The following is a 13686-nucleotide window of genomic DNA, read 5'->3' as shown; positions in this document are numbered from 1 at the left end:
CCAACAAAAACACACATTTTCCGCAATTCAAAATGTGGTGCCTTATCCAAATTTGCCCTGACTCCAGCCTGACATTGAACACTTGATCCAGTCACAAAGATCACACATTATCATTATCATCACTTCATTCTTACATAAATGCAGATTGAGTTCCCGCTCTCACAGCTTGAACACCATCATATCAACACACTGCATGAATGTTGTTACATGAACAGATAAATAGATCGTTTACAGGTCTCCAGAGAGATATTACGTGACACAGAGCAGCAGTTAAGAGAGAAATGTTTGAATGACATTCAAGCTATTAAAAGTGCCAGATGGTTAGTTATATTCCATTTGATATCACAATAAAACGTGCATGTTAAAGGCCTATAAAACTATAAGCTCGCCAAGTGTCTTCTGTTAACATCCCCAGTTATTAGTCCCAGCCGTTGGTGTGTTTGATTCACCTATGGATTTCTTTGACAGCTGTATTCCCTCAGTGTACGACAGTAAAGGTAAAGTATTGTATGCTGTACATTTTCCAATCGCAGTCTCCTGTGAGACATCAACTTCTCATTCGTTTTATATGATTCTAATGAAATATTTTGGATCATACAGAGGGGAAAAATGGGCCTTGATGGATGCATGACTTTCATTGGATGTCAAATTCCATTCAACTACTATAGAATGATGGTCAAGGATGGTTCACTTATACTCGATGTCTTCCTGATATGATCTTTTTTAGTTTAGTTTAGTTTTTAGGACCTGAATCTCATCTGCTTCTCTTTAGCTCACTTTTACAGGTAACTGATACAGATTTAAACAAGGGAAAATACTGTCATAATAATGGAAATAATGAAAAACTGCATGTGTATGGAGTTTGAGGTAAACAAAGACCACAACAGACAGAGGGAACAAGCATCACCTCAAAATCTAACACTCGTGTTTGGGTGCATGTTCAAGTCCGGTGAGGACAGTCTCTTCCCCGTCAGCCTCTTCACACACCAGCCCACACTGATATACACACAGTAACTGATAAGTACTGTAGGAACACTTTACACTGCACTTATTAACATTTATAGTTGGCTGATGTTTCATTTTATTCATTCATTCATCATTTAATAGAAACATGCAGACTTTGTGATTGTAGTTGAGTTTTGTCTCTCATTCAAAAGCAAACATTTTATGTTTAGTCACACAGAATTGCCTTGTCATGTATCACACACCCACACCGTCACACATATATTACAATACACACACAAACACAACCTAACATATGTCATTCTCAGCACGGGTCCCAAAGTTCAGAGTTTTTTGAAGTGATTTTGGCCATCAAACAATGATTATTGATGCTTTTGTTGCGCAGAGATGTGAGGTGCGTCAGACCTTTCTACCCTTCTAACCTAGTTGTCTGCGATGTGATGCACCCTAAATCTCCAGGATCTGAAAGTTGTTTGGAAAGGTGATATCTGTTTTCGAATACAACACCAACTTCTCACCTACTTTCCATCCTGCCTTTGGGTCCTTTAAGACTTGATTTTGTCTTATTGCAGTTTCATTGAAAGTGTGTCGTGTTTTCAGGGTTATGTTAAAGTTGTTGTTTATTTTGTGCAAGCATACAGACTGCAGAACTGTTATTTCTCTTTTATTATATGCTGATTTGATTTACAGCACTAACCACCATGACACAGAACACAATCCACATCTTGGAAATGATGTTAAACAACAGACAAGCTATTGTGTGTGAGATATTGAAAAAGTTGAGACCTGATACATCTTTATAGCTTGAGGCAATAAAGATGGCCGTCTCACTTTACCATTATTGATCGAGAGCAAGGAAGAGATCATCCCTTCATACCATAACTGAAGTAAGGAACAGTACTAAAGGTAATATTGATTGAACGTCGAAGAAAGGATTTGAGAGGACTTGAAAATGTGACTTATATAACTGCCTCCACTTGATTTTATCGAAGTACTATTTTGAACTGTGCTATTTCTTTTTAAATAGCACAACAGCATAAAGACATATTGCATAAATGGTACAGGCCTCTGTCTGTGTGTCTGAGACAGGGAGAATGTAACCTTTATGCAGATTTTGCCATTTCTTCCACATTGTAAAGCTTTTGTGCCACACTTAAATTACGATCTTTGGAGGCCATAATAAAATGCAAAAAGAAAGAGTTATCTATCTCAATGCAGGCACGTCTGAACACTGGCATTTTCATCATCTTCACTTTCTGTAGTCTCCATGCATGAATTATTTAATTGCAAAAAGTCCAGCGTTGAATAAATTATAAGTCCCTTTATTGCAATACATAGGTGTCCTCTGTGTACTCATCGAATTAGGGTGGGACTCCGATTATCCCAATGCTCCATTTATCAGTTTAGTATAGGATATAAATCCTGCCAAAATCAAAGCCATGGGATATGCAAATAATTGTTTTTATTTCATATAAATTACTGTAAACGACAGACAAAAATATCATCAACAGAATAATCCTAACAGCGTTACAGGTATTGCAAATGACACGTGAGTTGTTGATAGAACACTGTACATTACAATCATGATCAGCAGGAGACTAATGACTAATGATTAATTTATTTCTTATTTTGACTCATGATGTGGCCACGTGACCTCAGACCCGCTTTTTCATGGAAAGAGTTTCTGGATCACTTTCTGTTGTTCTGGATGTAGCTCTCTAAAACCTTCAGCAACAAGTCCGCCTCCTAAACACAACAACGACAACAACAACAACAGAGTCACATCAGGTAACATGAAGCAGATCGCCGTCGTCGCGGTCAGTTATGGATCTTAAATCTTAAAACTCAACTCACCTGATTTTTCGAGCGGCTCTCTTGTGTGTCCAGCTCAGTTTGCAGCGCCATTCGCAGAAACTCTTGGAAAAGCTGCCCGAGTGCGTTCGGCTCTGCGGGCAAATCGACCAGCGCGTCAACCCGCCCGTCCCCTGAAGGCAGCAGGGGGGCGTCCATCACACTCTTCTTTCCCATGAAATGTCCTTTCAAAACAGAGAAAACACACATTCAACAATAATACACTGAACTGAAGCAGAATACGCCTTTTACGCACAAGCCATTACGCATTTTTGGTTATTCTTAATTGCCTAAAAATATATTTGTAGACTTTTAAATTGCAAAAATAGTCTATAGGTCTAACCTGTGAAGAAGAAGGAAGAGGAAGGTTCTTACCTGTGGCCCAAAGATTGCCTCTTGGATTCACTTTAATCTTTGCAACTTTATTCCTTAGCTCGGTCAAGTCGAAACTGACCGCCGCGGTAAAAGATATGAAAGAAAACAAGACAAGATAAGTGAAAAAGCCGCACTGGCAAACATTATTCAGCGTAAACCCTCTCATCTCAAAGTCGTAGTGTGGAACTGTCCTCCGGGGCGCAAATGTCCAAAGTGGGGGGGTCTCTCCTGTTCTGTCCCCTCTGCTCGGGCGCATCGTGCTTTTATAGGCTCCTCTGGACTGGGTGGGCTCTGTTTGGGTTCATCTCAACACGTGAAGGACTTACTCTCATTCATTGCCAAGCCTCCCATTGGACCGCTGATCCTGCCGTGCGCCTTTCACGCACCAGGTTCTCCTCCACTCGTGGCGGATGTTTGCTGCGTAAAGATTCTCCATCACTCATCACACAGTACAGAAATTGCGTATAGCGGTACCAGCATATGGCAGAGTGGATAGTCCACTGATTAAGATATAGTGTAAGTGTGGATTGCACACACTTAATATGTATATTTCCAATTTAAATGGTAATGGTATGATAAACACACTCTCACCTAAATGTCACAGTAAGAACAAATCATTCATCATGAGCCAAACCGACAATGCAGACACTGAAGTCAGTGAAAAATGTGCTATTTTTAGAGTGTCCGGAGAGGTGTGTGTTGGTGTAAATTGAACAGATCAACACATGTCACCTTTGATTATGCTTCCCAGGAGAAACACATCATTTCCTGCCAAGCCCCCTCTGAGGGTCAGGGCAGGCCCAGACTATAAGCAATGTGACATTTGGCCAGTTGCAGCACGCTGTTGTGATCGTCCTCTGACGACAGCAGGACCTGCTGATTCCTACTGCTAATTTAGAGCTTTTCAAGTTTTGTCACTTCGGGGGTGCTAATGCTGCAACTTCAGCAGAGGAGCTTGTATTTTGCTCTTTTCATAACCTTTGGCATTCACACACACACACACATACACACACGTTTGATTTGAGCTGTTATACACTGCTGAATGTCAGTCTCATTATAATACTGTCTGGCACTATCAATGCATCAGTGTGTTATCTCATCCAGTTCACAAGTTAGATGAACTGAGGTAAGCAGGCACGCCGCGTCATCATTTGATGACACTGTTTGTACTAGAAGATCATAATTTGGCAAGACTAAATCAAGAGGGACAACTTGAGAAGGGCCACACTTAGTGCTGCGTCTACCCTTGAGGGCTATACAACATTAACATTAACACAATAAAGGTGAATTGAAACCCTCAGAGGGTTTGAGGAGTTTTCTTGTCTTAATGCAGATTTTTACTACCATGAACCATATTGTGACATACTGTATATGTGACAATGCATTAAATAAGCTGAATGAATAAAAGCACCATCTGGCACATGGTCAAGGTCTTCAGGGTCAATCAGAGACAGATGCAATCAATCTCAGTCAAAGCTCTAACACTTCAGTGTGTTGTGAAGTGTCCTATGATCCCCGTTCAGACTACAAGTCGATCCATATTATGATTGCATGTGGATGTTATAGTTGCAACAGAATTCCCCCCACCGACTAAAGGAGGACGCCTCTAAGCTCTAAACTGGGCCTTGGCTGAGGTATAGAAACTAATGAGCATCCTTCTAGTTTTCGATTATAGGTATACTTGGAGCTTCAACTTTATCCTAAATTTACTGCAGGATTGGTTCTGGTGACGACAATATCAGATTCAGAGAACCATAACAATTGAATGGAGTAAATTGTGTGGCAATTGTCGGAGAGCAAAACGCTTCAGCGTCCAATCCTTCATCATAGAAGTGCATTTTGAGCCCAACTCCCCCCTCCCTCCATCTATAAAAGAATAAATTTCACAACATAGAGGATAACTAACAATGTTTGAAATGTTCATTTAATGTAATTTTCTCTTTGTCAACACTAGAAATACAAAATCTAATTATCCTGTCAAAAGGTCTCAAAAAGATTTCCAGAGGATTTGTATTGCTCATCACTGGCAGAACTAGTATGGCAAATAATTCAATTCTTGTAAATGACTAAACACAGACGTTGCCACAACAGACATATTTCCGCACCGTTTCATCCCAGCACGACTTGTCTGGCTTCTGTTGTGGCTGTGGAATAACCGAGGAGGAGAAGAAGAAGAAGACGAAAAAGGGAAACGGAGCCTATCAAAAAGTTTAAATAATCTGTAATGGATGGTAACATTTCATATTTAATCATCAACCATATTCACTTGTCATAAAATACTTCATACATCTTTTTCAAAGACAATGAATCAAACAAGAAACAAAGAGAGACGTAATTCACCGTTGAGAATGTCGTTTTCACATTCGGAGGATTACAAATAAAGACCAACCAACTTGACCAACCTGAATCTAGCCGAAATTCCCTCACAAAAATATTCTTTTTTTTTTTTAAAGCTTGAATTTTTCCAATGTAAACACCCTATCCACAGTTCTACAAAATGTCCAAACAAATGGTACAAAAAAGCCAGTTGGGTTTGACAAAATTGAACTGAATTCTGTTTGAAAGGCATGACTGAGGTGTCCTGGACGTAGTTTATCCTTCTCCAGTCCTGAATTCTGGGGGGCGGGGGGGGGGACCTCACTCCCGGTGGACCAACACGAAGAGACCCAGCATGAAGAGGACAGCATACTGCGGGGACACACAGAACATACAGACAAGGGACATTTAGCGGAAGTCTTTCAAAAGTGTGTAAACCGACTGGTGTTGTTGGGGGCGTTAGACTTACTTTGAACTTGGGGTAATCGTTCATGAGAATGGTAACAATTCCGATGTACGGAACAAACCTGGGGACGATAAGAAGAGACGAGTGTCAAGCAATGGTACCGACGCGTCACATGGGTCAGCCTACTTATGAAGGTCAACTAGAAACTAGACATGAAGGTGAAAGCTGTCGAAAATACCAAGAGGAGGGAAAAAATGGCATCCCCCTGGAAAAATCTGTAATTAAAAGACAGCTTATAGTGTTGAACATCCAAGTGGGTGCAATAAACACTAAGGTGCCCTTCCTCTTCCTCTCATCCCCACAGCGAAGGACAGAGGATCAAGTGCGCTACGTCTTCAAATATGACTCATCCAGTAGAGACAGTAGGTGTCGAGCTTTAATGGCCAGAGGATTTTTTAAAAAAACTTTTTGATGAGTGTTATTCTTATGTCACCCTTGTACCGGATGGGCAGAGATAACACAACCACTGTGGCCGTAATGACGATAATGTGAAAGATATCATGCTTTGGACGTGTGGATTAAGCCATGTGATAATTCGGTGTCCCAGTTAAGAGCTGATAGAAAAGCCGCCATGTTAATGAACCGCTACGTGTGGAAGACGCAGGCGTTCTGCTGCTTCCTGTGGCGTCAATGCAAAGTGGACCCAGTCATGTGCCGAGGAAACCTGAATGATCTGCTGTGTGTGTGTGTGTTTGAGATTGTTGGACAAAATAATACAAAGAGCTCCCAATGCAATCCAGTCAAACATAACAGCTAGACTACCACAACAAGGTCCATTGAGCGGATCATTGAAAGGTTAGAGTTCAAATGAGCAGGATGAGTCGACCGTCTGGTGCACTTTCACCAAAACTGGAACGTTCTAAAAACCCTATGCAGCGTTTATTCTACGGCACCGTCGTACTTCATTCCAAATGATTGCGCAGGTGTTGCCTTTGTGTCCAAAGCGGACGCTGAAAGGAGTTCATACGGCGTCTCTGTTGGACTTCAACCCAACGGTAACTGGTTGCCCTACTGCTCCAGTTTTGAGTCGGAAAACATCATTTGCTGATGCTTGTGGCTCTGACCCCCAACGGGACAACACAAAACATGACGAGGGACGTTTCTTTAGTACATAGTAGTCACTGGAAACCACATTCAGTATGGTTTTTGGGGCTGGAAATACAGCTTTTCAACTACATGCCTCTGCCCAACAGCTGAGATGTGGAGGTTAGAAATACATTTCCTGGCATTTCCAAGCCAATAATTACTGAAATGATAAAGCAACAAGTGCCTTGGTATAAAATTCTTTGTGGATAAACCTCAGCAACACACTCATCCTTTCATTTTGGATCCTCCACATGAGACTACACTGAATTTTCTGGTCTGAGAGCCAGAATATTGACCATAAACGAGCTGATACCCATCTACTCGCTGTGACAAAGATGGAAAGAAAAGCATTGATGATTGAATTGATTACCACTTCCTTTCTCCGCCGCTGCAGGCTGGCGAGCGAGGTATTGACAGGACAGATACGAGGTGGAAAATATTCAAGATGCAGAAGCAGCGACAACAAGTTTCTGGTGGATGAAGTCTTTCCCTCAATTCATTGTAATCATTTCAGTGGTGAATCTTTGTGGGGTCACCAGTCCATACATTCAGTCAGGGTGACCTAATGGACTTGCTTACCCTCTGGCTCGTCCCACCACGTCCTTTTTCTCCAGCCAGTGTTGGCCCTGCTTGTAGAGCCCCCTGTCGTCCACTGCGTTGTTGTCCCCTTTGGTCAAGAACTTAATGTCTCCATTTTCCCTGTGGGAGAAGAAGCACGAGGGCCGTTTCAGACACGACATCATCACACAGTGAACAGTCAGCATATTCCTGGAGGCTTTGCACTCTCGATTGGAAATACAAATTCATCGACAATTCAGAATGAAGTTTTGCGTTCGTACTTTTCGTGGATCTTTAGTACTCGATGTACTATTGGGATCTCTCTGCCTTCTATCCTGAACACGACAATCTCCCCGACTCTGATGGGATCCTCTACCCTGTTGGTCAGAAACAGGAGGTCTCCTCTGTGGAAGGCTGGCTCCATGCTCCCACTGAGGAAGGAAATGGAAGAAAACAGCTTTTGCATCAGTTAGATCATTTCAAATTGGACGTTGGCCTTAAAGTTGGAGGCGCATTTAAATTCACTTGTCATTCTGATCAATAACAGATAATCAGACACCTGGCACCGGTTTCACAAGAGGACGTTTCAGGATGCCAACAAAGAAAAAGTCATTTAGCAAAAAATAGCAAAATTATGTCACATGTATACGTTGCTACATCATTATTTTAGAGGTATGTTAAGATAACAATCTCCCAGTTCATCTCTGGATTTGGATCGTCAACCATGAGCAGACATCTGAATTGTGTTTTCTGATAAACACTACATGGGCAAAAGTATATGGACACCCGACCATCACGCTTGTACGAGCTTGTTGAAGGTCCCATTCCAAAACCGCAGGCATTAATATGGAGTTGGAAGCCCAGGATGGTCTAAAATGTCTTTGTATGCTGTAGCGTAAATACTAACATCCAAAAGTAAAATGTAAGCTCTTAGCTCACTGGTCCGTCGCTCCACAGCATCCTGACCTGTCAAAGAATCAGTGGACGACTTATCTCACTGTGCTGCAGAGCCGATCAGCTTCGGAAATCGTTACTGGAACTCTATAACAGCTCCTTATGACTTCATCTTATTTAACATTATTATCAATAATGCACACCGCACAAAAGTTTCCTCCATACATCGTTTTAGAATGTTTTAATGGGTTTTTTTTTGTTCTTATCTATTGTGTGTGTTGTCCTCTGTGAGCTACTGGGTGCTTGTATTTCCCCCAAGGGAGGCTGAGTGAAGGATCTGTGTGTCTACGTAGTGAATTCTTCCCACCGGGCTCCATGAGAGTGAGTCCTAGCAAGCGCCTTGCTGAGATGTATCATATACACACACAAGCTTATATACCTTTTTACTCTCCGTCAGTGAAATAAGAGTTGCAACGTAGCTGCTCATTATTTGGCAGGCAGATTATTGAGCCAATTCAACAACTATCAATATAATAAATCGATCTAACTGGGTGGTTGACATCCTGTTCTTATCTTATATTGTGAAAGTGATTGTAATGTATTCTGTACTGCTGTTACCTTTCCATTTGTGTACCGTTTGCATTACATCAGGGCCTCATTTGATTGTATTTGTTTGTCACCTATATTGTAAATGCAACATTCAGTGTGTTGGGCAGCTTCCTGTTTGGTGAGCCGTTGAACATAATTTCATAATGTCATCGTCATCATCGCCCCACGACAGCTGTTACGTGCACGATGTAGATGTAGATATATATATAAGTTTCAGTTCTCATTAACATTCTTCCCAGCACAGATCAGAACATAATAAGCATGAAGTGTCTAAATTACCTGAGAACAACAACAATGGGGCTCTCGCTGCCCGTGACAACCATAAGTCCTTTCCAGATCATCAGCGCAGAGGAAACAATCATACCAAAGTTTAGCACCTGGTAATAGAGCTGTAAACAAATAGACACATTCGCATCAATCAAAACATTCTTAATGCATGAGTAACAAGAGCAAGCAGTCTGCAGTTGTTCATTGTAAAGGCCATGTGTTCTACGCTACTCCGCCAGTATTTTAACGAGTGAATGCCTCGATTATGTGTTAAAGGAGAAACAAGGTCGTTTAAAAGGTTTTACGCGACACACATGCGTGAGTAAAACGAGTTTTTAGGCTGCAAACGAGAGCAACGTGTCGGACGACTTCACAAGCGGTCTGCGGCTAGTTGACGTTAGCATTGTGAGCGTACAAAGACAAGAGCCTCATCATCAGATAAAACTAAGGATGCAGACGTACCTGCCGCTTGTTCATGCGACGAACATCGTCCAGAAAGTCAAAGGACATCATCTTGATGAATACTGCTGTGTAGAAAAAGACCTAAATCACATTAAAGCCGTAAACTAACGGGCATATGGATGCACACACAGAGAGAAGGCAAACTTACATCCAAATCTTCCGGGTGCGCCGAACCGGAAGTCCCGCCTTCATCAGAGCGCTGAGGTGTCACTGTGGGATACGAGCGCGCGCAGAGGAGGGCAAAAATATGAAAAATCAAAAAGAAGTTAATGGTTTAATGTAAAAGAGGCGGCGTTTCTAATAAATAATTACCCCCCCCCAAAAAAGTCCTAAAATGTGGTTGTTATAAATAAACCAAAATCAAGTTTAAAAAAAATGGAAACATAGATATAAAAATCTTCAATCTATGTTTCCAGTCAAATTAAGTGAGTACAACGACTCAGTAATTATCATTAAGCAAACAACGGCTAATGTCAACACCAAAGACCACGGATTAGTAATTTATGACATTTTAATGGCAGCTCATACAATTGGGTAAACTTCCCTCTACAAATAAAAGCAAAAACTTAATTCACTTGGGTTTGCTGTCCACGACAACCCTGATTATGGTTAACGCTAGTCTCTCCAGTATCTTCTAATGACCACATGCCACAAAACAGATATCTGGGTTGTTAGAGTGAGAACATGTATTAATTATTAACTGCTTTCCTTTATCATGGGCCACATCTAATTTCCTGAAGGAAGTGCATTTGACTGAGTAAGTGATAAATTAGTCAGTGACAATACACCTGAAACCCTGAGTAATTGGTGGTTGTTAACTTAAGCCTGTGGGGATTGATGTAACACATCTGTCGCAGCTGTCTTGATAATTATTACAACATTGTTAATTGTTTTGGGACTTGATATAACTCATACTCATAATGATCTTCCTTTCCCTCAATGTTGTAAGGTGGCATGGCATAGCATCAAATAATGTGGCTCTTATAATAGGATTCTGAAGTCCCAATAAAAGTATAACACCAAATTTCAGAATCATGTATCATCAATAATTTTTTTGTTCTTGTGTGATTCATTTAAGACAAATATTATCATCCAACGAACAAATTAACCAACCAAGTGATTCAATAGACTAATTACATTTTCTCTCATCAGAAGACACTGAGAAAATGTACAGCTTGTGTTTCCTCAGCTTGGATCAGCATTTTTCTGTAGGTGGTCCTCTGTGAGTCTTTATTAAGCAGGGCTGTGCATAAGCAGTATGTCTCTCAATAAGCATGAATTTGCATAGCAAGGAGCGGCGGCAGAGAGAGAACAAGAGAGATGGGATGAGAGAGAGAGAGAGAGAGAGAGAGAGAGAGAGAGAGAAGGGCCTCACACGGCCTAGTCTATTTCCCTGTGGCAGTGTTTTGTCTCTCATCTTTGTCTCTCATCCTGCTGTCTCTCTCTGTCTGCATCCCTCGTGTTTGATCCTGTCCTGTGTGGATAAACCAGAGTGCAGAGGAGATTTCCAACATCAACAATGAAATCAACTCTACAAGAAAAAGGCTTGCTACCGCCATATTTCTATTCTATTGTTTTGCAGTTCTGCAGGTCGACATGTGTGTAGATACAAACAAACAGACAGAAATCATCCTTATTTTACTCAAATTAAGCCTTTAATCGCTCCAATAAAACTGTGCCGTACAATATCAGCATATTATTAATTTATCATCTGCTAAACCTGTTCATGTGTTAATGCAGATTAAGGGAGCATCCACAGTCAACTTGACGATGGCGCTGATGCCGTGTGGCAGCCTGTGACTTTTGGCGGCCTGGAGATAAAACTTTTTCAAATGCCATCTAGTCTGTGGCATTTAGGAACGGGTGATGGTTTTCATGTAATCTGCCTAAATGTTCTCAACTACCCTGGCCCCCTGATTGTAATTAAGGTCAGTCACCACGGCGATGTGAGGTCAGCATCACAGGCGGACACACAGAGGTTGGACGTCAGATACCACAGTACTGCAGTATGTGTTTGTGTTTTCCTCCTCTATTTTATCCATTTCTTTCAATGACATCATTAAGTAAATACTGATTGAACAACAGATGGAAATATACGTACATGTAAAATATGGGTGTACCTTGTAGAGCGTACTGTAGTTTGTACACCAGAAATGAATCATGCCCTTTCTGGAGATGGCTATCTTCCAAATCTAACAAAATGAAATGCAAACAAATCCCTTTGTGGAGAGGCTATTTTTGAAATATTGCCATATAATAGGGCTGAATGTGAACCTGAATGCTGCAAATGTGTTGAATGTGCCCAAGACTCAGACTCTGAGTGCTCCATCTCCACATTAACTCAACATTATGTCTTATTAAATCAAATGGCAATTACTTAGGCCTAAGTGGACACGCAAAATTTCTACAGTTGGGGACTAACAATTCTGTCATTTGCGTGTTCTTATGAAGGGTTTTAATGCTGAGATTACTCTGAGTGACCGCAGCTCTTCATTGCATTCCGTCATAGCTACTCAGTGCAGCATGAGGAGCTGTGCCAGTGCATCGCTCCCATGTAATTTCCTTCTACATTCATACTTTTTTCTGCATTAAAACCCATTTGTATTAATGATTTGTCACCGTCACGACACCGTCTCAGAGATATGTGATTTAGTGCCACATTTAAATAGATAACCATATTACCATTGTAGAAGATTATGTTGTTTATTGTTTATTTTTAACCCCATCAGCTCCTTCTAATGTAGGCGCTATCATCTTCCTGGGGTCTAGAACACATAACATACTTTAAATACATACATTTATACAATCACGATAACTATATACTACTATAATACTATTTTAGTTCAGTTCCTGATGAGTCTCCATCTGCTGTATATCTGAATGTTACTTTGACACCATGTATCCTAGAAGTATCACATGTTTTGCTATTTTGACTGCCACTCCCATCATTACTTTCACATACAATATACTACTGTTCAAGTACAAGTACAAGTATTGTGAGCGAGTATTTACCAAATGATGAGTATATTGGTATTGATATTGATATTGATATTGATATTGATGAGTATAGGGAGGCAGTAGTCGAGTGGGTAGAGCTTCCGCTTAGGAACCGGAGGGTTGACGGTTCGAGTCCCTGCCGAGGTGCCCCTGAGCAAGGCATCGAACCCTCAATTGCTCCCCCCTCTGTGAAGGGTGGTAATATAATGTAAGTCGCTTTGGATAAAAGCGTCTGCCAAATGATCGTAATGTAATGTCTCATTCATTGGTGGTATAGGAAGTGAACTAACAGTAGGTGGCAGGATTGTTATGTTTCTTGATTAGCACAATATTGTCTCACCTCAGACCTCAGTCACTCTAATAGGCCATGGGACGTCCATCCTGTCCTAGTGAGTCATCACCGATGACAAAGCCTTCAGGTTCAATAAATAGAAACCAAGAAGAAATCAAATGAATAGTTAATATTTGCCTATGTGAGAGATGAAAGTCCCCTTTGTACAATTTTCCAACAAATTAGAGCATGTTCTATTCAGGTTCCTTTGGTTCAAACCAGAACATTTTGGAGGGGAATCAGTTCATGGAAATGTCATTATCACCTTTTATCTGTAGGTGAGCATAGCAGAATATAACTAAATGAATGATATAAATATGTGTTCCATTTTGATTTGTCACACTAAACCCAATGTCCAGTGTAGAGAATATAGATTGTTTTTGTTTTGATGCCACTGTAACTGTCACAAATGATAGAATAGCATAGTGTCAGACAAAATGCCCTCTCACCCTATGCATGCTGCAGCCCTCCGTCACCCTGCTAAGGTCACACAGCGGATGGAATGCGTGTA

The 13686-nt window shown here is 41.0% G+C and overlaps 2 protein-coding genes across 2 annotated transcripts; both read right to left on the bottom strand.

The window, feature by feature from the left end:
* Positions 1-2652: 2652 nt before the first annotated feature.
* Positions 2653-3401, bottom strand: nmbb (neuromedin Bb). The gene is made up of 3 exons (XM_076155336.1): positions 3190-3401; positions 2818-2999; positions 2653-2709 (listed from the first exon to the last, which is right to left on the bottom strand). Exons 1-3 carry the CDS (start codon positions 3353-3355, stop codon positions 2653-2655), a joined length of 405 nt encoding a protein of 134 aa, XP_076011451.1. The 5' UTR covers positions 3356-3401.
* Positions 3402-5095: 1694 nt separating this feature from the next.
* sec11a (SEC11 homolog A, signal peptidase complex subunit) lies at positions 5096-10029 on the bottom strand. The gene is made up of 6 exons (XM_076156103.1): positions 9848-10029; positions 9398-9507; positions 7897-8046; positions 7637-7756; positions 5975-6032; positions 5096-5877 (listed from the first exon to the last, which is right to left on the bottom strand). Exons 1-6 carry the CDS (start codon positions 9896-9898, stop codon positions 5827-5829), a joined length of 540 nt encoding a protein of 179 aa, XP_076012218.1. The 5' UTR covers positions 9899-10029; the 3' UTR covers positions 5096-5826.
* Positions 10030-13686: the final 3657 nt, after the last annotated feature.

Source organism: Genypterus blacodes, unplaced genomic scaffold (genome assembly GCF_046128005.1).
Source record: "Genypterus blacodes isolate CSIRO-AG114 ecotype Tasmania unplaced genomic scaffold, CSIRO-AGI_Gbla_v1 ptg000067l_1, whole genome shotgun sequence".
NCBI classification, from domain to species: domain Eukaryota; kingdom Metazoa; phylum Chordata; class Actinopteri; order Ophidiiformes; family Ophidiidae; genus Genypterus; species Genypterus blacodes.
Note: the sequence above shows the minus strand (reverse complement) of the source record. Positions and strands in the feature narration are given on the sequence as shown.